The following is a 26114-nucleotide window of genomic DNA, read 5'->3' as shown; positions in this document are numbered from 1 at the left end:
ACCAGAATTTCACATTTCTGTCACTGCAAGTTGTGCCACTGTGGATCTCAACAAATAGTGTGTTACTGATTAATGTCAGGATTATTTTTCTTTTAAACATATTGACGAAGGAAGAGATACACACCTCTTCACCTGTGTAAATGTGATCTGTAAAATTGGAACTGGCTACCAACAATGTGAAAGTGCTAATAAAGTTGGTGAAGCCACTTAAAAATTCATCTTTTGTGTGGTATACATCATTTGGTGCTACCCTTTATAGTGTCACTTTCAAGCATATTATTTCAGAAATACAAGATATGGGACTTCAAGGTACCAAAGCTGATTGCATTGACAGGTAACGGGAATGTCACAACCTACCCAATTAACATGATGCTTTGACAGATGTAACTTGATTTGAATTTTGCAGTATCCATGCAGGTGACTAGAATGGGTGGATTCACCACTGCTGCTATACAAAGGCTCACTGACTATATCCATATAATCAAGCTACAGTCCACTATGCTAGCAGTTCATTCCCAAACAATGGGTCACTCTGTCATGAAAAGGGTGAGAAATGGCACTTGGTGAGTGTTGTACACCTTGGTGTAACTGTTATAGTCATTAGCAGGTGACTTGTGGAGCACTTATACTAGTTTCATGGCAGGTGTAGGGGTGGAGGAAATGAGGCTCATTTCTTACCAAACAAACAAAACTCTAAACTATTGAAACACAGTGTTCATTGAACACTAAACATGCTAATCCAATCACATTACAATATTTACCTACTACCTATAGTTTACTTAACTGGTAAAGACTAGTTTGTATGAGATTTGTACATATTATTTTACTGTTGGATAGGCAATATTTAGTTACGTACAAATACTTACTTTATTTAGTGTTTTTTGACATTAGCTGGTTGCATGAGAAAAAGCACTGGAACTGAAGATACAATGATACCAGAAGCTTTTACAAAACACAGCCATCTGGAATTCCCATTAGTTGAGGGAGAAACAGTTAACAGCATAATATATTTTAGTTATCATTACAAATGGCCCTTTGTACATTTTTATTACACTTTCTAGCTTTCATCAAACTGATACTTAACTGATGCATCTGTATGTGCACTGGGGTAACATGCAAATCAGTCACTGGAGTAGGGATGGGGTTGAGTGATTCCCATTGCTGGGTATGCTGTTGTATGAAAGTACTTTGGGCTCCTTACTCATTGTGGTGGTTGTTTTGTAGATTTCTCTTTCTCATTTTGAAACTACTCTGCGGCCTGTATCCATTAATGTTTTAGACTTCCTAGCATTGCATTTAATTATTATTCTGGAAGACTGCTTCTAAAAATGGTTACAAAAATTACTAAGAAATATGTTGTGTTTTGAATTTCTGTTTGGCTCCTTGTAAACATCACCTAATAAATAAGTTTTAAGTTTTTTTTAAAACTTTCCATTTTTAGCCATTAATAATTCTCATTGTTTTCTTTGAGTATTTCTGGACTGTACATGTGGCTAACTGTGTATCAAGATCTAACAAGTCACTTATCACAACATTGTTACATATTTGTTTAACATGTGCTTGCTGTTTTAAAACATTTTCTATAAGCATTATACTATCTTCAGCTACTCTTTATAAAGAAGAGCCACATTCAGATAATATCTTCAGCTATTCTGTTAATTCTTCTTCTACTTCTTCTTCTTCTTCTTATAATCACCACCATCATCATTATTTATGATTAATGCTGAATTATAAGTCACTATTAGCATCTCGCTATCACTATGTCTTCAGTGACACTCCCTTCAGAAATTTAAATTAAACTACTGGCCATTAAAATTGCTACAACACAAAGATGACATGTTACAGATGCAAAATTTGACCGACAGGAAGAAGATGCTGTGATATGCAAATGATTAGCTTTTCAGAGCATTCACACAAGGTTGGCGCCGGAGGCAACATCTACAACATGCTGACATGAGGAAAGTTTCCAACCAATTTCTCATACACAAACAGCAGTTGACCAGCATTGCCTGGTGAAATGTTGTTGTGATGCCTCGTGTAAGGAGGAGAAATGCGTACCATCACGTTTCCGACTTTGATAAAGTTCGGGTTGTAGCCTATCACGATTGTGGTTTATCGTATCACGACATTGCTGCTCGCATTGGTCGAGATCCAATGACTGTTAGCAGAATATGGAATCGGTGGGTTCAGGAGGGTAATACGGAATACCATGCTGGATCCCAATGGCCTCGTATCACTAACAGTCGAAATGACAGTCATCTTATCCGCATGTCTGTAATGGATCATGCAGCCACGTCTCGATCCCTGAGTCAACAGATGGGGATGTTTGCAAGACAACAACCATCTGCACGAACAGTTCGACAACATTTGCAGCAGCATGGACTATCAGCTCGGAGACCATGGCTGCGGTTACCCTTGATGCTGCATCACAGATGAGAGCGTCTGTGATGGTGTACTCAACGACGAACCTGGGTGCACGAATGGCAAAACGTTATTTTTTCAGATGAATGCAGGTTCTGTTTACAGCATCATGATGGTTGCATCTGTGTTTGGCAACATTGTGGTGAACACACGTTGGAAGTGTGTATTCATCATCGCCATACTGGCATATCACCCGGCATGATGGTATGGGGTGCCACTGGTTACACGTTTCAGTCACCTCTTGTTCGCATTGACAGAACTTTGAACAATGGACATTACATTTCAGGTATGTTACGACCCGTGGCTCTACCCTTCATTCGATCCCTGCAAAACCCTACATTTCAACAGGATAATGCACAACCGCATGTTGCAGGTCCTGTAAAGGGCCTTTCCGGATACAGAAAATGTTTGACTGCTGCCCTGGCCAGCACATTCTCCAGATCTCTCACCAATTGAAAACGTCTGGTCAATGGTGGCCGAGCAACTGGCTTGTCACAATACGCCAGTCACTACTCTTGATGAACTGTGGTATCATGTTGAAGCTGCATGGGCGGCTGTACCTGTACACGCCATCTAAGCTCTGTTTGACTCAATGCCCAGGCGTATCAAGGCTGTTATTACGGCCAGAGGTGGTTGTTTTGGGTACTGATTTCTCAGGATCTATGCACCCTAATTGTGTGAAAATGTAATCATATGTCAGTTCTGGTATAATATATTTGTCCAATGAATACCCATTTATCATCTGGATTTCTTCTTGGTGTAGCAGTTTTAATGGCCAGTAGTGTAAAATCACCAGAAATCAGTAATACTTTCTTTTTGCCTAATAGGCAGAATAGTAAGACATAAAACTTTTTCATGAAAATTTTGACATTACCCAATGGGGCCCTGCACATTGTAACACTAACAGGCATTACAATGCCCAACATTCACTCACAAGTACATCTTTCATTACACTTACTTACACAGAGTTTATCTATTCATACACATTTGAATTTATATTCCGTTCATCATGAATGTTGTTGTTGTTGTGGTGTTCAGTCCAAAGATTGGTTTGATGCAGCTCTCCAAACTACTCTATCCTGTTCAGGCCTCTTCATCTCCAAATAACTACTGCAACCTACATCGTTCTCAGTGTGCTTACTGTGTTTCTCTCTTGGTCTCCCTCTATGATTTTACCCCCCCCCCCCCCCCCCCCCACACACACACACACACTTTCCTCCAATACTAAATTGGTGATCCCTTGATGTCTCAGAATGTCCTGTCAGCCCATCCTTTCCTTTACTCAAGCTGTGTCACAAATTTGTTGTCTCTTCAATTCTATTCAGTGTCTTCAGCATTTCTCTGTAACACCACAATTCAAAAGCTTCCATTCTCTTCTGTTTAAGCTGTTTATCATCCTTGTTTCACTTCCATACATGGCTACACTCAAAATAAATACCTTCAGAAAATATTTCCTAACACTGAAATCTATGTATATTGGATGTTAACAAATTCCTCTTCTTCAGAAACACTTGCCATTGTGAGTGTACATTTTATAACCTCTCTTCTTCTGCCATCATCAATTATTTTGATGTCCAATTAGAAAATCCTTGTATCACTTTTATTGATGTTCATCTTATGTCCTCCTTTCAAGACACTGTTCATTCCATTAAACTGCTCTTCCATATCCTTTCCTGACTCTGACACAATTGCAATGTCATCAGGAAACTTAAAAGATTTTATTTCTCCAAACTGAACTTTAATTTGTATTCCAAATTTTCCTTTTCTTTCCTTTATTGCTTGGCCAGTGTACAGATTGAATAACATCAGGGATAGGCTACAGCTCTGTCTGACTCCCTTTTCAAGCAGTGCTTCCATTTCATGCTTCTCGATTCTTATAACTGCTCTCTGGTTTCTATACATGTTTTAAATAGCCTTTTGTTCCCTGTCTATTACCCCTGCTACTTACAGATTTTTGAAGAGCGTATTCCAGTCAACATTGTCAAAAGCTTTCTCTAAGTCTACAAAAGCTATAAATGTATGCTTGCCTTCCCTTAAACTGTCTTCTAAGAGAAGTCACAGTGTCAGTATTGCTTGTGTGTTCCTACATTTCTCCAGAATCCAAACATCTTCCCAGAGGTTGGTTTCTACCACTTCTTCCTTTCTTTTTTAGAGAATTCAAGTTAGTATTTTGCAACCATGACTTATTAAAATGATAGTTTAGTAATATTCACACCTGTCAGCACCTGCTGTCTTTGTAATGGGAATTATTATGTTCTTCTTAAAGCCTGAGGTGTTTTGCCTGTATCATACATCTTGCACACCAGATAGATTAGTTTTGTTACAGCTGATTCTCCCAAGGCTATGAGTAGTTCTGACAGAATGTCATCTACTTCAGGGGTCTTGTTTTGACTTAAGTGTTTCAGTGCTCTGTCAAATTCTTCTCACAATATTGTATTTCCCATCTAATCTTCTTCTACATAATATTTCTTTTCCATTATATTGCCTTCATATTGCCTTGCACTGACCTTATACATACTCCTTCCACCTTTCAGCTTTCCCTTCTTTGCTTATAACTGTTTTTTCACCTAAGCTCTTGATATTCATACAGCCACTTCTCTCTTTTTCCAATGACCTCTTTAATTTTTTCTCATTATGTGTACATTTGTATTCCCTTTCACCTGCTTGATTTGCAGTATTTTTATATTTTCAATTTTCATCAGTTAAATTCACAGTTAAATTCAATATCTTCTGTGATATCCAAGGATTTCTACTAAGCCTTGTCAATTTACCTTTTGATGCTCTGCTACCTTCACTATTTTATCTCTCAAGGCTACCTATTCATCTTCTTCTGCATTCCTTTTCTCAGTTCTAGTAAATCACTGTGTAGTACTCCTTCTGAAACTCCCAATAACTTTTTGTTCTTTCAACTTGTCCAGGTCCTGTCTCCTTAATTTCCTATCTTTTTGCAATTTCATCCATATTAATCTACAGTTCATAACCAATAAATTGTGATCAGAGTCCATGTCTGCCCACAGAAATATCTTACAATTTAAAATCTGGTTTCAAAATTTCTGTCTTACCGTTATATAATCAATCTGAAAGCTTCCAGTGTCTCCAGGTCTCCTCTATGTATACAATCTTCTTTCATGACTCTTAAACCTAGTGTTAGCAATGATAAAATTATGCCCTGTGCAAAATTCTATCAGGTGGCTTCCTCTTTCATTCATTTCCTCCAGTTCACTGTGGCAGGTGTGGGCATAGTATCTATCTTGGCTATGATAATCCATTCACTAAGCTTTTTATAGCAGCTTATTCTCATTCCTATTTTATTATTCATTTTTAAACCTACTCTGGCATTACACCTTTCTGATTTTGTATTTAGAACATCACAAGTCCTGTTCCTCCTGCCGCCAAACTTTACTAATTTCCATTATGTCTAACTTCAACCTATCCATTTCTCTATTTACATTTTGTAGCCTACTTGCCTGGTTAAGGTATTTAACATTCTGAACTTTGACCTGTAAAATCCCTGTTTTGTTTCTCTAGGTGATCACATCCTCCTGACTAGTCCCCAGCTGTAGATCCTAAAGGGTCACAATTTTTACCTCCAGAATATTTTTCTCAAGAGGATGCCATTATCATTTAACTATACAGTAGGGCTGCATGCGCTCAGGAAAGATCACAGCTGTAGTTTCCTCTTTCTTTCAGCTGTTTGTTATGATTAGATTAGAGATTAGATTAGATTAATACTTGTTCCATAGATCATTAATACGACACTTCGTAATGATGTGGAACGTGTCAAGTTAGTAAAAGATGTCTGTACAAGATATTATGTTACACAAAATATTGCATGACACTAATGTTTAAGTTTTTTTTCCCCTCCCTTAATTTATATCTAAAAATTCAGCCAATGAGTAGAAGGAATTGTCATCTAGAAATTCTTTCCATTTATTTTTAAATGTTAATTGGCTATCTGTCAGGCTTTTGATGCTGTTTGGTATGTGACCAAAGACATTTGTGGCAGCATAATTTACCCCTTTCTGAGCCAAAGTCAGATTTAACCCTGCATAGTGAAGATCATCCTTTCTCCTGGTGTTATAGCTATGCACACTGCTATTACTTTTGAACTGGGTTGGATTATTAGCAACAAATTTCATGAGTGAATATATATACTGTGAGGTTACTGTGAGGATCCCTAGATCCTTAAATAGATGTCTGCAGGATGACCATGGGTGGGCTCCAGCAATTATTCTGATTACACATTTTTGAGCAATGAATTCTTTTCTACTCAACAATGAATTACCCCAGAATATGATGCCATACGAAAGCAGTGAATGAAAGTAGGCATAGTAAGCTAATTTACTGAGATTCTTATCACCAAAATTTGCAATAACCCTAATAGCATTTCAGCAGACCATCAATGTGTTGCTTCCAGTTTAACCTCTCATCAATGGACACACCTAAAAATTTTGAAAATTCTACCTTAGCTACAGACTTCTGTTCAAAGCCTATATTTATTACTGGAGTTGTGTCATTTACTGTACAGAACTGTATATACTGTGTTTTATCAAAATTTAAAGAGTGTCTGTTTGCTGAGAACCACTTAATAATTTTGTGAAAAACATCATTTACAATTACATCACTTAGTTCTTGGTTTTTGGATGTTATTACTATACTTGTATCATCAGCAAAAAGAACTAACTTTGCATCTTCATCAATGTGGAATGGTAAGTCATTAATGTATATCAAGAACAGTAAAGGACCTAAGACCGAACCCTGTGGGACCCCGTACTTGATAGCCCCCCAGTTTGAGGAATCAGCTGTTGTTTTAACATTACATGAACCACTTATTTCAACTTTCTGCATTCTTCCAGTTAAGTATGAATTAAACCATTTGTGCACTGCCCCCTCAAACCATAGTGATTTAGCTTATCTAAAAGAATTCCATGATTTACACAATCAAAGGCCTTTGAGAGATCACAAAAAATACCAATGGGTGATGCCCGGTTATTCAGAGCATTTAATATTAATATGAATATGACAACTCACTTATCTATATTAAATCAACGTAAAGATGCTATTAATTTGTAAGCACTTGCAAATACAAGTGATAAAATAAATGCAAAATTGAAGACAGTGGTGAGGCTGATGATATTTTCCTTAAAAAATCATTGACTAAGACAATATACATACCATTAATACCAAAACTGTAGTGGAGGATGTATATAACATGCAGTTGTTGGCAACTGTCAACATAAGATAATGTTGTCCACTGATAACTGAACATGTGCTGAGGACTGGGATATGGCCAACAGTGCGCTAGAGGTCAGTATCAAGGAAGTTTTCATAAGATTCAGGAAAGGATCAAGGGAACCATATTTTTCTACTTGTATATCTGTTCTTATTTAATTACTTACTTACTAACTTAACCTGATTCTGATATACTTCATGTGTAGAGGATATGAGGGATTTGCATCCAGAAAGTGGTGAGAAAGGAGGAGGATGGATGGAGGACCATGTCTGGAATTAAAGATACTAGTGAGCATAAAATAAATAAATATATATGCATGGAAAGAATTTGACAAGCAGATGGAAAAGAACAGAAAATATCATGAGAATTTAGTATTGAGAACCACAGGAAGAGAGAAATAAAGACCTCTGAAATACATGAAAGACAAAAATTGAAACATCATATCAACAGAGGCAGAAATAATGGAGATATTGAGAGAATATACTCATGAGTTATTTCACTATGTGCAAATAAAGAGTGAATAGTGTGGGACAAAATACAGAATTAAGAAATAAGAGGGGCCAAATAAGAACTGGAAGCAAGCAAAGTGCAGAGGGTATAAAAAACTAATAGGAAAGCAGAAAGAGACAGTGGTATCACGCCAGAAATGACTAAAACCTTGAGGAACAAAATGGAAACCTCTTGTTAAAAAATCACGGTGGATGTGTAGAAGACACAGAAAATCACTAGAGATTGGGAAGCCACAGTAATATTCCCATATTTAATAAATACACTAGCTGGTCAGAAGTATCTGGAAAACCCCATTTAAAGCAGAATTGACTAAGAGAAGCCACAAGATGCCGACCCATCACTGTAAAAGGAGGTGGGGATTATTGTGTTTTCAGTAGAGAAACAGTAAAGATGATCAGCAGGAAATCTCTGCTACATATAATGTAGACTAGACTTTGGATGTCACCTGAGTAACAAATGCATCAGGGATATTTCAACCCTTCTGCCCAAGCTGACTGTTGGTGATATGGCTGTGAAGTATAAATGCAGAGAAACAACCCCTAGCTAAACCATGACCAGGCATGAAATCAGCAGAGGAAATCTCTCTTGGGTTCCAAAGTGCAACCAACAGACCAGTTAGCACAATGACTGGGCGTATGGAGTTAAAATGAATGGGATACAGTGCTTGAGTAGCTCCTAATAAGCCATTCATTTCTTTAGTCAATGTTTAGCTATGCTTGAGGTGGTGTGTAGAGTGATTCCACTGCACAGTGAGAGACTGGAAACAAGTTATTTTGAGTGGGGAATCATGCTACACAATGCGGCAATCCAATAAAAGAGTAAGGATTTGGAGAATGCCTGCAGAATGTTATCTGCCATTATACATAGTGCCAACAGTGAAGTAAGGAAGAGACGGTGTTATAGTATGGGGGTGTTTATCACAGTTAGGTTGGGGTCCCCACATTCTATCTAAGAACAGGCAAAATGTTGAAGGTTATGAACACATTTTATAGCATTGTGTACTGCATACAATAGAGGAATAGTTCAGAGATGATGATTGTTTGTATCAGCATGACAATACACCCTGTCAAAAAGCATCATCTGCGAGGCAACAGGTTTTGGACAATAACATGATCTGGCCTGCACTGAGTCCTGACCTCAACCCTTTGGGATGAGTTAGAACATTGACTTCTTTCCAGATACCAGTGCACAACATCACTACCTTCTCTGGCTTCAGCTGTTTAGGAAGAACAAGCAGCCATTACTCCACAGAGATCAAGCAGTCGTAAAGGCAAAGTATGGATCAACCCCATATTAATGTCCACTAATAGGTTTATGGATAGTTTTGGTCAGATAATGTACATCCATGAGTTATTTGATTATGTGCAAACAAACAGCAAATAGAATAGGAGAGAAAGCAGAATGAAAAAGTAAGAAGGACCAAACAAGGACAGGAATGAAGCAAAATTCAGATGCTAACCTATGGGACAGTAGCAGCTAGACACAGTCGTATCGCACTGTAAATGATTAAAATCTCGAGGAAGAAGGCAAATGACTTCATATTTATAATCATGATGGATGTGTGGAAGACAAAGACAATCTCTACAAACTGGCAAGCAACAGTAATAATTTCCATTTTTATGAAAGAGGATAATTTTGTGCATAATGATCACAGAGGCATTTAACTGCTATCTGTACTTGTAAAGATCCCAATAATGGTTGTAGAAACTAGATTGAGGAAGCTGATCAAAGACAGATTATAAGATGGGAAGCAGGACTTCCATCATAATGGAGGTACCTAAAATCTCATCTTATACTTAAAATGCCCTGTCAAAAACTTATAGAGAGAAACAAGGCACCTAACACCATTTCAAGACCTGAGCTACAGAAGTCCTTACAGGAATGTGGGGTCAATCAGTCTTCATATAGATCCTACAGGAGCCTTTATGCAAAATGCAGAATCAATGTGAGAACAGGAAATCAGAGCTCTGCTAAATGAAGTATGAGGAAAAGATACCAGCAAGGTTGTAGTCTCAATCTTCTGCTTAGTCAATAAAAACTCAAACACAGCATCAGTGTACAGGAGACAGAGTTGAAGGAGAAAGGAATTGAGGTTGTTGTTGTTGTTGTTGTTGTTGTTGTCTTCAGTCCTGAGACTGGTTTGATGCAGCACTCCATGCTAATCTATCCTGTGCAATCTTCTTCATCTCCCAGTACTTAACTGCAACCTACATCCTTCTGAATCTGCTTAGTGTATTCATCTCTTGGTCTCCCTCTACGATTTTTACCCTCCACGCTGCCCTCAAATGCTAAATTTGTGATCCCTTGATGCCTCAGAACATGTCCTACCAACCGGTCCCTTCTTCTTGTCAAGTTGTGCCACAAACTCCTCTTCTCCCCAATTCTATTCAATACCTCCTTTGAATTGAGATTATGTTTTAAAAACTAAAACTATGATTATAATAAACAAAGGGGAAGAATTGGATAACATTACAATGAATAGGATCCACTAGAATCAGTTTATAAATTTAAGCACTTGGGCTCTGTCTTCAGAGCAGATGGGGAAATGGATGAAGATAATAGGGAACAGGGCAGCTGGCTATCTGTTTTATGCAATCAGATGGCAATTTTACCACAAGAGGGAGATATTGAAAGGGACAGACATAGATCAACTTAAATTTTGACAGGAAAACATACCTTCAACATGGATTGGTTATGTCAGGAAATTTTGCACATCAGCTATACCATCTGCCCAGATGAAGAACACATCATCAATAAATGAGAACCATGAAAATAGCTGAAAATCACTGGTCTCCAAGAATCCCTTCTTAAGCATTCTGTAAAGAAGTTTTCAGAAGACGAAGAAGAAGAAGAAGAAGAAGAAGAAGAAGATACTATCATTGCTGCCACACTAGAGGAACCAAACTCTTCATAATTTTGATTCTCAAAGGTGGAACAGTTCTTGGTGAATTTGGAATTTGTCAACAAAGATAAAGAGGTAATATAGGCAATGAATTGGGAAAATGTGCCAAAAACGTACTTGATCGGAACAGAAATGATGTCAATTCTGAATGAGCCAAGAAATGATTAGTATCTTTAACCTATGAATTAAATAGTTATATAAAAAGTTGCAGAGCCACAGAGCACTTTGAATTCAGTAATAATGCACATTCTTTACTTATAAATGTCTATAAGCATATATTTTATATTAACTGTGTAATGTATAGCATCTGGTACCTCACTAAGACAGACATGCTTTTGCTCACTTCTTACCAGTATGCCATATGCTTTGGTCTGACGTAGTTTATATTTTATTGTTTTACATTCATAATTACTTACTTCAAAACTTTTCAGTAATACTGGCACAGATTACAAACTATAAATTAATAAGAAAAAAGTCTTACACACATACATGAAACTATAAAAAGGAAAAAGAAAATAGTATCATCTTGAGAAATCTGCTGCCCTGAATGGACATACTTGGAGTTTGATGGTGAAGCAATGGCTGGTTCTCTTTGGTGCAGCAGTGGACCGATACAGCAGGAGATGGGCCCACGTTTGGAGTACCTTGTGAATGCTTGCCATTTCCATGGCTGCTGGATTTCATGAGGGAGTCCAGTGCTACCACCGTGTTCGTCAAGCCACCTATGATGTTCAACTAGCATCAAGCAATGTGCTAACTATTACAGCTTGGCCTGTAATTACTAATTAACCAGCATGCCAAGCTCAAACAGCAACTACATGTCAGAAAAGCTAAATTACAATATTAGTTTTATGTGACAAATTGTTCATTTCCCTTTGAATATAATATAAGTATCCAGTGATTTAGTATTAGTGTGCGACTTTAGTTATCAAAAATGTTTGTTTCATGTGACTGATCACATGAAGGTGAGATATTTTCAGCAAGCTGGAAAAAGCATAACAAGCCAAATACTGCCACAGAGTTCATAGTTTAAGTATGCTAATATCTCATGAGGATCCTACAATGTTTTGCTACAGCATAGTGCTACATAAAGCTCTTTTGTTTACATCTGAGTAAGTTTGTTGAAAATTTGCAACATTTAGATAAGATTTGGCTCCATAAACTTTTCAATAATATTAACTGATAATATTCATATCGGGTCTTCAGCCAGACCATAACATTATCTTGATGACATTATGTTCCAGCTAAAGACCAGATACAAATATTATTTAGGTAAGATTCTTCTCCACAATCTGGCAGGAAATGTAAAGACAGAAAATCCTATTGAAACATTACACATTTTTGATAAACCCAATAGCTTTTAGTTAATTCAGATGCTTGGAAGCTCAATAGGTTCTTAGTAATGGAAACATCTGTCAAATGTTTACGTCATGTAAAAAATAAATCAATGCATGAAATCTAAAAAAAAATTCAATATAAGAAACATACGTTATACAGGTGGTTAGACAATAATATCTATCCTTAAAGCTATTCTCATTTATTCTTCATTCTCAGTTGCTCATTTTTGCAAAAAGAAGTGCAACTGAGACTGAAAAATACGTGAGAACTATTTCAAATATCAATACACCTGCTCATTCTGTCAGGAAGAATATGTTGGCTATAGTGAGTATCTACTGTTATTTAAAAGAAACTGGCACACTTTTTGCGGCTTAAGAGCAATAAAAATTTTAAACACAGTACCCTTTCAAATAGAAGAAAATTATTCTTAACAATAAACATTCATCACCACTCCCTGTACTAAAAAAAAAAAAAAAAAAAAAAAAAAAAAAAAAAAAAAAAAAAAAAAAAAAAACTACACAGCATGTGTGAAAGATTGTTTCTGCTGATTATTTGGGAAATCTTACTTTGCTAACATGACACAGAAATTCAGAAAAGACAAAATTCTTTGAATTGATGTAAAAGTATGCTTTGCTTCAAATGTCTGAAGAAAAAAAATACTCCTAGGTAAATGCAGTACAGAAATGATCAATATCGGTGTAACCATGATGTTCAATGCTGAACATAATAGCCACAGAGATTATTAAGAAATTCTTTTAAGAATCACTGAGCATGGATAACATTTTTCCCATGTGTGATACTATAATGTGTCATATTTAGTGAGGACCCCAGCAAAATAAAACACATTAATGTAAAACAACTTATTTCAAATAGTTTGAAGTGGGTACACTGTCAATAAGATAAATAATGCCGCTGATCACATGTAAATAATCAGTTTTATGTTAAATATGTCTAAGATAATATACACTCCTGGAAATGGAAAAAAGAACACACTGACACCGGTGTGTCAGACCCACCATACTTGCTCCGGACACTGCGAGAGGGCTGTACAAGCAATGATCACACGCACGGCACAGCGGACACACAAGGAACCGCGGTGTTGGCAGTCGAATGGCGCTAGCTGCGCAGCATTTGTGCACCGCCGCCGTCAGTGTCAGCCAGTTTGCCGTGGCATACGGAGCTCCATCGCAGTCTTTAACACTGGTAGCATGCCGCGACAGCGTGGACGTGAACCGTATGTGCAGTTGACGGACTTTGAGCGAGGGCATATAGTGGGCATGCGGGAGGCCGGGTGGACGTACCGCCGAATTGCTCAACACGTGGGGCGTGAGGTCTCCACAGTACATCGATGTTGTCGCCAGTGGTCGGCGGAAGGTGCACGTGCCCGTCGACCTGGGACCGGACCGCAGCGACGCACGGATGCACGCCAAGACCGTAGGATCCTACGCAGTGCCGTAGGGGACCGCACCGCCACTTCCCAGCAAATTAGGGACACTGTTGCTCCTGGGGTATCGGCGAGGACCATTCGCAACCGTCTCCATGAAGCTGGGCTACGGTCCCGCACACCGTTAGGCCGTCTTCCGCTCGCGCCCCAACATCGTGCAGCCTGCCTCCAGTGGTGTCGCGACAGGCGTGAATGGAGGGACGAATGGAGACGTGTCGTCTTCAGCGATGAGAGTCGCTTCTGCCTTGGTGCCAATGATGGTCGTATGCGTGTTTGGCACCGTGCAGGTGAGCGCCACAATCAGGACTGCATACGACCGAGGCACACAGGGCCAACACCCGGCATCATGGTGTGGAGAGCGATCTCCTACACTGGCCGTACACCACTGGTGATCATCGAGGGGACACTGAATAGTGCACGGTACATCCAAACCGTCATCGAACCCATCGTTCTACCATTCCTAGACCGGCAAGGGAACTTGCTGTTCCAACAGGACAATGCACGTCCGCATGTATCCCGTGCCACCCAACGTGCTCTAGAAGGTGTAAGTCAACTACTCTGGCCAGCAAGATCTCCGGATCTGTCCCCCATTGAGCATGTTTGGGACTGGATGAAGCGTCGTCTCACGCGGTCTGCAAGTCCAGCACGAACGCTGGTCCAGCTGAGGCGCCAGGTGGAAATGGCGTGGCAAGCCGTTCCACAGGACTACACCCAGCATCTCTACGATCGTCTCCATGGGAGAATAGCAGCCTGCATTGCTGCGAAAGTTGGATATACACTGTACTAGTGCCGACATTGTGCATGCTCTGTTGCCTGTGTCTATGTGCCTGTGGTTCTGACAGTGTGATCATGTGATGTATCTGACCCCAGGAATGTGTCAATAAAGTTTCCCCTTCCTGGGACAATGAATTCACGGTGTTCTTATTTCAATTTCCAGGAGTGTATATAAGCTTAATTTCAGAAACAATAATTGTTAAGTATTTTTTGAGCAAAGGGGACCACTCACCAAGCAGTGGAAGTACTGAGTCATCGACAGGCACACACAAAATAGAAAGAAAACTTATGACCTTTGGGAATAAATTCCTGTCAAACTAAAGTGCAAATACAAATATGTGTGTGTGTCTGTGTGTGTGTGTGTGTGTGTGTGTGTGTGTGGACGCGCGCGCGCGAGCACGTGCTATAGCTCGACAAAGGATTTATTCCAACAGCTAGCAAGTTTTCTTTCTCTTTTGTGCATGCCTGTGAAGTACTCAATTCTTCTGCTATTCTGTGAATGATCTTTACTACTAAAGTATTTTCATCCTGTCAGAACTTTCCTTACTATGTTGATTATTTTCCAATTAAATAATGAAAACTCCAGGCAGGAACATGTTAAATATGCTCCAGCCCAAGACGCTGGAGTTGGCGGTCATTTGTGCATGAGGTATGCTTGCTTGTGTGTGTGAATGGTGTGTGTCTCTCTTTTACCTATGAAAGCAGTGACAGAAAGCTTTACATAACTGTCTTTTAATTGTGCCTGTCTGCAACTTTACATGTCCTCTTTATGGTAAGTTGTTAATTATTTTGTATATTTTTTGATATTAGGATATTTTCTTTCAGGTTTACTAGGAAGTAATAATAAAGAAATTAGATCGAGGGAAATAATTGTGGAAGAGAAATTCTCTGCAAGTGAGTGCATATAACACAGCAGTTCATAGGAACTGTATCCATGTGGGAAACTTTGTGCTCACATTTACATAGTATCAAGGCAGCAGTTTATTGAGATATACACAAAGTTAGGTCACAGGATGATAAAACTTGATCTGCTTATAACAAAGAGAATGAAAAAAGCTCTGAGCTTTTACATGAATGAATGACCTCATTCAAAGAGGAATCATGTGTAACATTATGAGCAGCCAGATAGAATGCCGCAGGGCATACTAAATCTGACAGGTCAGTGGTGGGTTGGTGTGAACTTTTATTGGAGTGGCCAGCTGTCAGACAGAGAGTGACAGGTGAGCCAAATGTAGTTGAAGGCAGCCAGCGAGCCACGAGGCCTCATGCTCATCAGGGTTTTCCTGGGCGGAAAGAGGGATATGTTAAAAGTGGCACAGTCATGGGATGAGTGGAGATGGAGGGGCCTGAGACTTGGAATGTCATCACTAATACAGTTTTAATGAAAATATGTAAAATGCCTTACAAGCATGGTGGAAAGAAATCAGTGATGGCTTTGGAACTGTGGCAATGGGAAGGGCTCATTGAAGATAAATCTATGTTAGAAAATTTAATAGTTAAGTTATTAACATTATTATCATTACTGTTTATAACAAATTGTAACAACTGAAGCCATCATGAAAGACACACTTGTGATGCACCAAATGAAAGAGGACAATGCCAGCAACATAATGAACAGATTGCCTTTCTAGTTAAACAAATATACATAAATGTTATAAGCAACTTAGTTTATTTATGTAAACAGAGCCAGAACTGCACAGAGACACATATGATCTTATCTCCAAAAGTTTTCTTCTTTAATATTCTAATAACTTTTGATGTATGTCTAATTACAGTTATGATTTATAAAGTAGGTCAAGTCAGTGTTGACTCGAGTGCTGAATGTGGAATATGTATGATTTGTTTATATTTGTTGAAATAATTCAGAAGTGATTTTATTAAGAGAGTTGAACTGACCTCAAATGTTGTCTAATGTTTTGCCATAAGTATTTACATGAAATTACTATGAAAATTATGAATGGTGGTCAGGATAAAAATATGTGCACTGAACTGAGCAGTGTTTATGTGAGTGAACCTTTCAATAAGTGTGCAGGACAGAGCTCATGGTCTGTCATCCTCTGTCTGAAGTTTGTGATGAGGTACTTTGATCTCAGTTTCATCTGAAGTTGGTAAGATTATTGTGTATGCCACGAATGATACTTTTTTGTAGTGGGACTTAGAATACTCTTAAGCAGGTGTGATAACCTGTAAATTTCAGGAGTCAGATTTCAGTCTCTAGAGGCAGTTTAGTTAGTGATGAAATCTCGCATTGAGGTTATAAAGTTTAGAGTCACTGGGAATAATAAATCTCAAGTCACTGGGAATAATAAATCTCATACTAGTCAACACTGAGACACAGATCAAGTTTTTGAGAGTTTATTGCACTGTTGTACTTTATTATTTAGCACATGCTGCTGGGTGTAAATGTTATGTCTGTATGAAGTAATTACAAATTTTGCACTGCTGATAGATACTGGACTGTTATTCATTGAATTATTTGTCTGTGGCCACCATTTGCATACATTGTGCATTTTTCAAAAATAAAAGGGATTTAAGTTCAATCTGTTTTCAGCATCATTATAATCCTTCAGGATTTAAAATAACAGATACAACCACAGTTTAACTTTTATTAAATTATTTGCTAATGTGTCTCACTGTTATTATAAGGATTTGGTATAAACATTATTATGCTGGTTTGTTCGGGTAGAGAGTGGTGATGTACAGCCAACCCCTGCTGATGACAGCAAGCCACATTCAAAGTTAATTGCCCTAGATTGCCTGGACTCTGGTGGAACCTACTACTGTTATTACTGTATTGTAATTGTTTGTATCAAAAGGTATACACACAGGAGTAGGAGCAATAACCCTGTGAGTAATGTTGTGCTCTCACTGTGAGGTAATTAAAAAAATTGTATCTTCTTATGGCTGTGAAATAATTTTAATAAAAAAAGTAGCCTGATGATTGTTAGTGATGCAATATCATTACATCTTTACTAGCATTCATCTTAACCATTAAATTCTATGCAAACTATAAGATATAACACTATAATGGAAGAGAAAAACTTCACGGTGACATGGTATCCATTTGTTAAATTATGATAGTGTCGCAATTTTTTGTAAAATAATATTTAAGAAAATGGCTGCATGTGTGTGACAAGAGATTGGAAATCCTGGTAGATACAAGAACAACTTAACCACTGGCATTACAGACACTTCCCTCACTATTTTACAACACTTTCTGGAAACTGAATTTTTAAAAACATAATATTATATTATATTCACCTCACATGATATGCTTCCTTCTTAGTCTATCTATACACATATTCCCTCACTCCTGATATTTATACAAGGGGTTGTCATGAAGTTTTAATTACCATATCAATATATATATATATATATATATATATATATATATATATATATATATATATATATATATTTCTTTTTTTTTTTTTCCAGGGACATGCCAGCACTCTTGGTACACACTGGAAACTCTGTACCACAGTGGCACACAGCATGAGGAGCTAAAATAGTATGTTGCAGTGTATTGATGAAGTGGAGCACCATGTGGTAATTTGTTTTCAGAATTTGAAGAGGAAAAACATTACAACAATTTCTGCAGAGTCAGTGAAACTGTATGGTAACAATGCATAATCATATGACACAGTATTTAGATGATGCAGGTGTTTCCAGTGTGGTCAAATGAGTATGAATGATGAAGAACCAGGAATCACTATAGAACTGGGGGCCCTGGTGTTCTGCTAAAAGACTACTGAATCACACTTTAGATAATAGTGGAAGAAGTGAAAATCTGCTATATGTCTGTCATCCAACAATGAGGTCAATACCCTGCGATGACCACTATTGGTGACTCTCCTTGCAGCCAGTAAGAGATACCAGTGTGCTGTTACGTGGACATGGCTGCTGATGTCATGTTGGCTATAAAACCTAGCTGTCTATGTAAATAAACCATGTGCTGCATGATCGAGTGTCATACAACCAGTAATCAATTAGTTTTCAACATCTTGCACAACATTTTGAAAGCTACAAAGATTGCTGTACTCTTGGTTCCTGACAGCTCACATTCATTCAAATAGTGCACTGATGTGAGTCAAGAGCAGAAATATTGCAGCTATATCAAGCCAATCCAGATTATTTCTTTAGCCACCTAACTATGACCCATAGACAATGTAGAAAAGCAAACAGTTGAAAAATGTGGATTCAGTATCACAAAAAAGGCAAACATTCAACCACCATTGGGCAAGCTGATGTCGAATGTGAATACCACAGATTATAGTCATTAGAGGTGAACCATTACAGAAGCATACTACTAAAATCTTGTGATAAGGTTAAGGAAGGCCATCAAGAAGCATCTGAAAAAGCTGTGCCAATGGAGTGTTTTTGTTCTCTGACATCACATCACCACATTCAGTACAGAACACAGCCACATGTGCTGCTTCTTTGGGCTATTAAGTTTTCTTACTTCCTATGATCTTGCAACTTGTTGCCCTGTGACTTCTTCCTCTTTTCTCAGGTGAAGAAACCATTACATGGCAGCAATTTCCAAGTTAACGAGGAGGTGATTTTTGAAGTGGAACTTTTCCTGAACAGTCAAAGTGCAAATATCTACAACCAGGATCTTCATCATGTCACCCAAGATTGGGAAGCATGTCTCACTGATGGGTGAACATATAGGGAAGGACTAGCCAAGTTTCATATTCATAGTTTGATTTTATCTATGTGATTATTACAGCTTTATGACAACCCCTTGTATGTAAGAGTAATTATAGCAGTTTTTTTGTTGGTACCTTCAAATTGTTTTCAATAATGGAGAGGGAAATACAGCACAGTTTCCTTTTATCCATCTACAGAATAAATCTCCTCATGGTAAACAGGATGAAGCCCATGACATTTACTGAACAAGGAAATGTAAGAATAAGTACCTGTGTTAACTGTCACTCTCAAAGAAAAGCAATTACGTTTGCCAGTGTTCACTGTAGTACATAAAGATGGCTTCTGATAGTGACATCAGTTCAGTAATGTACTTTCTGAGACATTTATCATCATTTGCCTGTGTAAGCTCGCAAAGAATGATACACTCAGTGTTCATGTCAGCAGATGACCAAGAAAGTGCAAAATAAATATAGCAGTAAAACAACAGAAATACTAAACACTGTACTAAAGGAGATGGGCTACCTCTATTGGAATAGGAGCAGGAATCTAGAAGTAATTTATCCAAAAAGTACATATGTAAAGTATGAAGTAAAAGATTACAAATAAGGTTCAAAAGAGCATAAATACATAACAAATTACAATGTTATATTTTAAGAGACTTTGTATTAATTTTTTGCAGAATATAATGTGATCACTGTAATATAATGTGATCAATGTAATTTTTGTGTACATGAATGTAAAAGCCAACTTAGAGAGATAATAACAGTATTTTCAATTGCTGCTTCATGACTGTGCTGTGGTAAAGAACCCCAGCTGTATAAAGTTTTATAGAAAAAATACAGTGTTTTCATATTTCAGTAAGTTTCTTTTATTATAAATGGCACATAGGCAGAAAGAAAATTCTGTTTATAGGAACTGGTAGTGCAGAAATTGTGTGAAGGAAAAAAAAAACACCTATAAAGTAATAAGATTAGTGATACAAACAAACTTTATTGTGAATAATACCTAAGAATTTGATTTTAGTAACAAGTACTAAAAAACCCTTTACTGTTCTATGCTTATGATGATTTTGTACTAAAAGCACACTTTGTTCAAACAGAAAAGGAAAATAATTGAATATTTCAAAGTTAGTGTTTAGTATGTCTTCTGTGGGATCTGAGTCACAAGAACAATATAAGTATGATGTGGAGACACTCTGAAAATAGAGACATAGAAAATAGTGTTGATGAAAACTTATGTTTCTAATTTTTGGAACAAATGGAATAGCATATGGAAAATGAATTATGGAAGTCTTACAGTAAATGATATAAAACAAATTATATTTCATTTATTGTAGTATGCAACAAAATCCTTGGTTTGAGTTCTATTATGAGAAGAGGAAATATTATGAAAACAAACAAATTGAATGGAATCAGTGTCCATACTGTTTGTGATGCTAATGGATGCGTTGCACATGAATTAACTTAAATTTGGAATAATTATGTCAAACCAGGACATTCAGTACGACCCTCATAATTCCTAGCATTGCATATTAAAATTTTGTCAACTTTAGTAACCTCGTCATCAAAAAGATTTTAAACTCTTAATCTTCTTTCCTTAAAATTTTACACCATTGCTCATGAAAGAAGAAAACTTCTAAGGAGCATTATTATAAACAAAATTTGGATTAATCAAAACATGTGAATTTTAAAATTTTCCCTGCAGACTGAATGTTCAAACAAATTTCAGGCTTTCATCCAATTGTCATTAAATATACCCCACAACATTACAACTGGGCACCTGCCAGTTATCCTCAGGTAAGCCAGCAAAGATTTACGAAGACATCCTCCATTCCATAGTATATAGCACACTGTCAGTATTCCACGCATGTGTCAAAATCATGTTGAGAGGCTGACCATACTACCTGGCAGTAGCACATTCACTGGTGGAGCCATGGAACTCAGCTCTCCTCTGCATTATTGCTCATTGTGGCCATTGGCACACTCTGCCATATTTGTTTAGAGCAAATTGTGGAGATGATAGGGTTCCACACACTGCCCCACTGGTAGGCACTATTACAGATTATCAAGTTTTCCACCAGGCGTATTTCCACACATCCTTCAATAATGGAGCCACAAAAAGATGTTGCTGTGGTCAAAATCATTATTTTATCATACGCCATCAAATGTCCTGTGGAAATAGAAAGTACAGCAATAGCAGACTTGCTTGGTTTCAAAAGGCAATGACAGCGCTGATGTTCAGTGTAACGTTGTTTCATGGTGAATGTGGTCTTTCCCATGTAAGCCATACCATATTGGCACAGTATTTTGTAAATTCTGAGCCCAGAAGATGTGCAGTTTTAGATGATGGGTCGAAAAGCACTTTCACCTGAAATTTATGAAGGATTCCTGCTATCTTAAACAAAATGCTGCCCACAAAAGGAAGAAAATCTTTGTCAATAATTAGTAATAAGTTTCAGCATGCTCTTGACTCAGCTTATTTTATGTTCAACAAAGAATATTTTGAACAGACTGACAGTGTTGCCATGCATAGCCCTCTGTCTCCTTTGGTGGCTAACCTTTTTATTGAGGATTTTGAGGAAAGAGCACTTGAATCAGCCATCCCTAAATCGACTGTATTTGGGAGATATGTGGACAAAACTTTCATAGTGTGGCCTTCATGGACAAGATAAATTAGTGGAGTTAACAACATCCACTTCACTATGGAAATAGAGAAAGATGATTGTCTGCCTTTCTTGTATGTATTAGGCAGAAGAATGATGGCTCTCTGGAGCATTTGCTTCATCATAAGCCCTCTTTTACTGATTCGTATTTACAAGTGTTGAGTTGTCATCATCCACTGCAAACTAAGAGCATACTTAAACCATTGCACTCAGAGCTCATACAGTTTCAAATAAAGATAATCCGCCTAAAGAGCTCACCCACCTAAAGACAATGTTCAGGGATAATGCATATTCTGACTGGCAAATTAAGAGAGCACTATCAGTTAAGACCAAGAACCAGTAAGTGGATAAAGAGAAGAATACAACAGCAAAACCTTTAGATTTCCTTCATTTTGTGGCCAACATTTTGTTTATATAGCAAGAATCTTCAGTAAATTTCATGTGAAAGAGATTTTTCACCCTCCATCTAAGATTACAGACCTGGGCTCAGTGAAGGATGATTTGTTACTGCAAAAGGCCAGAATTTACAATATACCCTGCCAATGAGGTGTGGCTTACATACTACAAAAGTATGCTGCACTGAACATCAACACTGAAAGTCCGCTGTTGCTGAAAATTGTCTTTCCACTGGAAATTCAAAGAAATATGATAAAATAATGATTTTGACCACAGCAACATATTTTTGGGATGCAATTATTAAAGAATCTGTGGAAATATGCCTGGCAGAAAATCTGATGATCTGTGGTAGGGACTACCAGTTAGACAGTGTGTAGGATATTACCATCTTGATGATTTGCTTTAATTGAAGATGACAGAATGCACTGATGGCCACAGTGAGTGCTAATGCAGAGGACAACTGAGTCCTACAGTTCCACAAGCAAGGGCACTACCACCGGGTAGTGTGGTTCATCTGCCAACTTCATGCATGTGAAGAATACTCACAGTGCACTATATGCTGCTGAATGGAGGATGTCTTCATCAGTCTTTGATGGCTCATCTGAGAATGACTGGCAGGTGCCCAGCTGGAATATCATGGTACACAATGATGATTGGCAGCAAGACCAAAATTTGTTTGAATAATCAAAATGTGTTTCAAAACCAATGAATTTTCTGATTAAAATTAGAGGGAATGTGTAGAGAAAGCAATATTATCTGAGGTAGTATGAACTGCATGAATTTGAAGAAAAAGATTTATTTGTAAGTGTATATGATACAAAAAAGGGCAGAAGTAGCTAACAGACAGATGAAATTGAGTTCTGTACCAATAACTATAGTACTATTATATTTAATAACAGAATCAGGTATATTATAGGAAAAGAAGGTTTCCAAGGCATGATGCTGGTAAAGAAACAAAAGGCAGAGCAACTAAATTAGGGTTTCAGTTGTGGACTACACTAACTAATTTTATATTTTCAAGAAGGGGGTAATCTGACATTGTCTTTGCAGATGTTCAAATGGCTCTGAGCACTATGGGACTTAACATCTGAGGTCATCAGTCCCCCAGAACTTAGAACTACTTAAACCTAACTAACCTAAAGACATCACACACATCCATGCCCGAGGCAGGATTCAAACCTGTGACTATAGTGGTCACGTGGTTCGAGACTGAAGCACCTAGAACCACTCGGCCACACCGGCCTGCGTCTTTGCAGAGATATAGTAAGTTAAAATGCAAAGAGAACAGAGTGTAAGGGTTTACTTTCTACAAAGAAGAGACACTTCTGAAGTGTCATTTTATATTTAAATACAAATAGGAGGGAGACACATGAAAAACTGAAACCTAGAGTGATTGTTTGTGAGCACAACTCCATGATCAAAATGACAGAGCATATGCAGTCAAAGTTAAATACATAAGTTGTATTCCACAGAATAACTCTAATTCTTTCAGGAGATTGAGATAAACAATGATAAAGGAAAAGTGCGATTAGCTGTCAGAAGTCAAGAAAGTCCCTTGTAACTCATGATCAAGAGATTTATCCTGACTGTATCAAAAGAAAAACTGTGCAAAATCTAATTTAATATGAAATAGCCCTAGAATAATTTTGTAATAAATTATATTTTTGTTAAACAGTAGACAGTAAAAACTATGTACCTGTCAGTGCATGAAAAATATACCTTGATCCATACAATGTACTTTGTCAAAGGATAAATAAATAAAAAATAAATTAAAAGAATCAGAGATTGGTAGGAGACTAAGTAAATACTGCACAGTAAGTATTAATTTATGGAGTTCCAAGATGCTTAATCTGAGTGATAATGCTTCACTGACAAACATATAATGTGACAGTTTTTATTTGTATATTTATTGATCCACTCAATCATTCAGTGTACTGAAGTGTACAACATGATATGGGAGAAGTCAACCAAATAATATGAGAACATATATAGAAATAGCACTGTTTCTTGTAGTGTACATCTCAGTGAAGATATATATGTAATCATAATAATACCAGAGTAAGAATAAGTTCAAATAATAATGTTGGTCATAATGAAAAAACAAAAGTTCATTAATGGACACTAGGTTACTTCTAATGAAACAGCTTACTTTTTAAACATAATAAAAATATATAATTTAATTTATGATAGATCACATTCAAGAAAGTCTTGTAGTCTGTAAAAGCAGTGCTTTGCTAGGAGTGCACTTAAGGTTTTTCTTTAAATTTTGTTTATTCTTGAAAACTTTGTTCTTCTTTCGGGAGATGGTTGTACGGTTTGATTCCCATGCATTTAATACTATTGCTATATAGTTTAGTAGAATGGGGAACAAGTCTTAAGAGTTTTTTTTTAAACCTTGTATCATGATGAATGACTGTCCAGCTTCCTGTGCAATTTAATGATGTTTTATTTAATAAAACAGATAAGTTCAAATATGTATTGGCTAATGAGGGGCAGTATGTTTAATTTTTAAAGAACAGCGTACATTTATCTCCTTGCTTTTTGTACAGGATTATTCTTATTGCTTATTTGCAGTATAAATAATTTTCTTGATTCAGTATTGTGACCCCCAAAAAATAATTCCATAGCATACTACTGGTACTGAATGGAAAAGATCATAATACATGCATGTCAATGTGCTGGCATTTAGCTCATCCCTCACTGAGTGGAGCATAAAACAAACTTTTCTTAGCGTGGACTAATCATGTCAATGTGTTTTTTTCAATGTGAATGTATCAGTGATGTCAGTCCACAAGAATTTTGTTTCATTGACAAATTCTACATTGCTGCCAATTAGTGTTAATGTTGGAACCTGGGGAGTTCTGTTCTGAATGGTGCGGAAGGTCAAGCATAGTGTATTTTTTGCATTTAGGAGTAGTCTATTTGATGCAAGCCATGAGTCTAGTTGGGTTGTACTCCTATTAATTGCTGACTAAAGAGATTCATCTGTATTTGATGTAAGGATATTAGTATCATCAGCAAAGAGAAATAGTTGATGTTAGGCTATATTCATTTATTTGAAGAATAAATGTAGAAAAAATTAATCATACTGAATAAATGTGAGCAAATTGCCCCAACAGAATACCAGAAGTGCTATGGAACAAGAGAAGATACAGCCAGCAGACTTTTGACATACACCAGTATCCAAAACATAATTGGAAAAGTTTTAAAACTGAAGATATACATGAAAAACAGTGAGAAAATTGGGAAATCCCTTGCACAAAGAGAAAGCATTGACTAGTGCATATGAACACTGATAGCTGTCTGACATGCTTGGAAACAATGTTGCATGCTCTCTATTAGAAGGATCTAAAAATCAACAGATGATCCCATTCCTAGAAAGATAAATGTGGAATCCCAAAAACATTGCCAATGTCACTTCCAAACTGTAGTTTGTCTTTCCAAAGTTATCCCAAACATGCTCAGCAGTGTTCCGATCTGGAGACATTGCTGAGTCCATATGATATACATATTCACTTGTGAGAACCACCTCCTTCTGATCAAGAAGAAGAATGGTGGATCACCTGCACCTCTAAAAACCACAAATAAAGATGTGAAGACATACACTAATCCACTGTAATTTCTCCACAACACAGGAACCAACTGCCTCTAAACTGATCTCTTTGCATTATATTCATGTAAGTGTAGCAGCCACAACTTTCAGATTCCTAGTTGATTGTGGAATGAGAATTTCTCCATAAACTAAAGAGGGAAAATTATACATAAATGCCTCCAATCAGTT

General features: G+C 37.2%; 1 protein-coding gene across 1 annotated transcript in view; it reads right to left on the bottom strand.

Annotated features, from left to right (window-relative positions):
* LOC126184345 (potassium voltage-gated channel subfamily H member 2) overlaps positions 1–26114 on the bottom strand; it is an 832502-nt gene that overhangs the window by 79800 nt on the left and 726588 nt on the right. The window contains exon 15 of the mRNA XM_049926724.1: positions 11624–11788. Coding sequence (XP_049782681.1) covers positions 11624–11788 — 165 coding nt within the window. The remainder of the gene's footprint in view (positions 1–11623; positions 11789–26114) is intronic.

The sequence above is a fragment of the Schistocerca cancellata genome, chromosome 4 (assembly GCF_023864275.1).
Source record: "Schistocerca cancellata isolate TAMUIC-IGC-003103 chromosome 4, iqSchCanc2.1, whole genome shotgun sequence".
In the NCBI taxonomy this organism is placed as follows: domain Eukaryota; kingdom Metazoa; phylum Arthropoda; class Insecta; order Orthoptera; family Acrididae; genus Schistocerca; species Schistocerca cancellata.
Note: the sequence above shows the minus strand (reverse complement) of the source record. Positions and strands in the feature narration are given on the sequence as shown.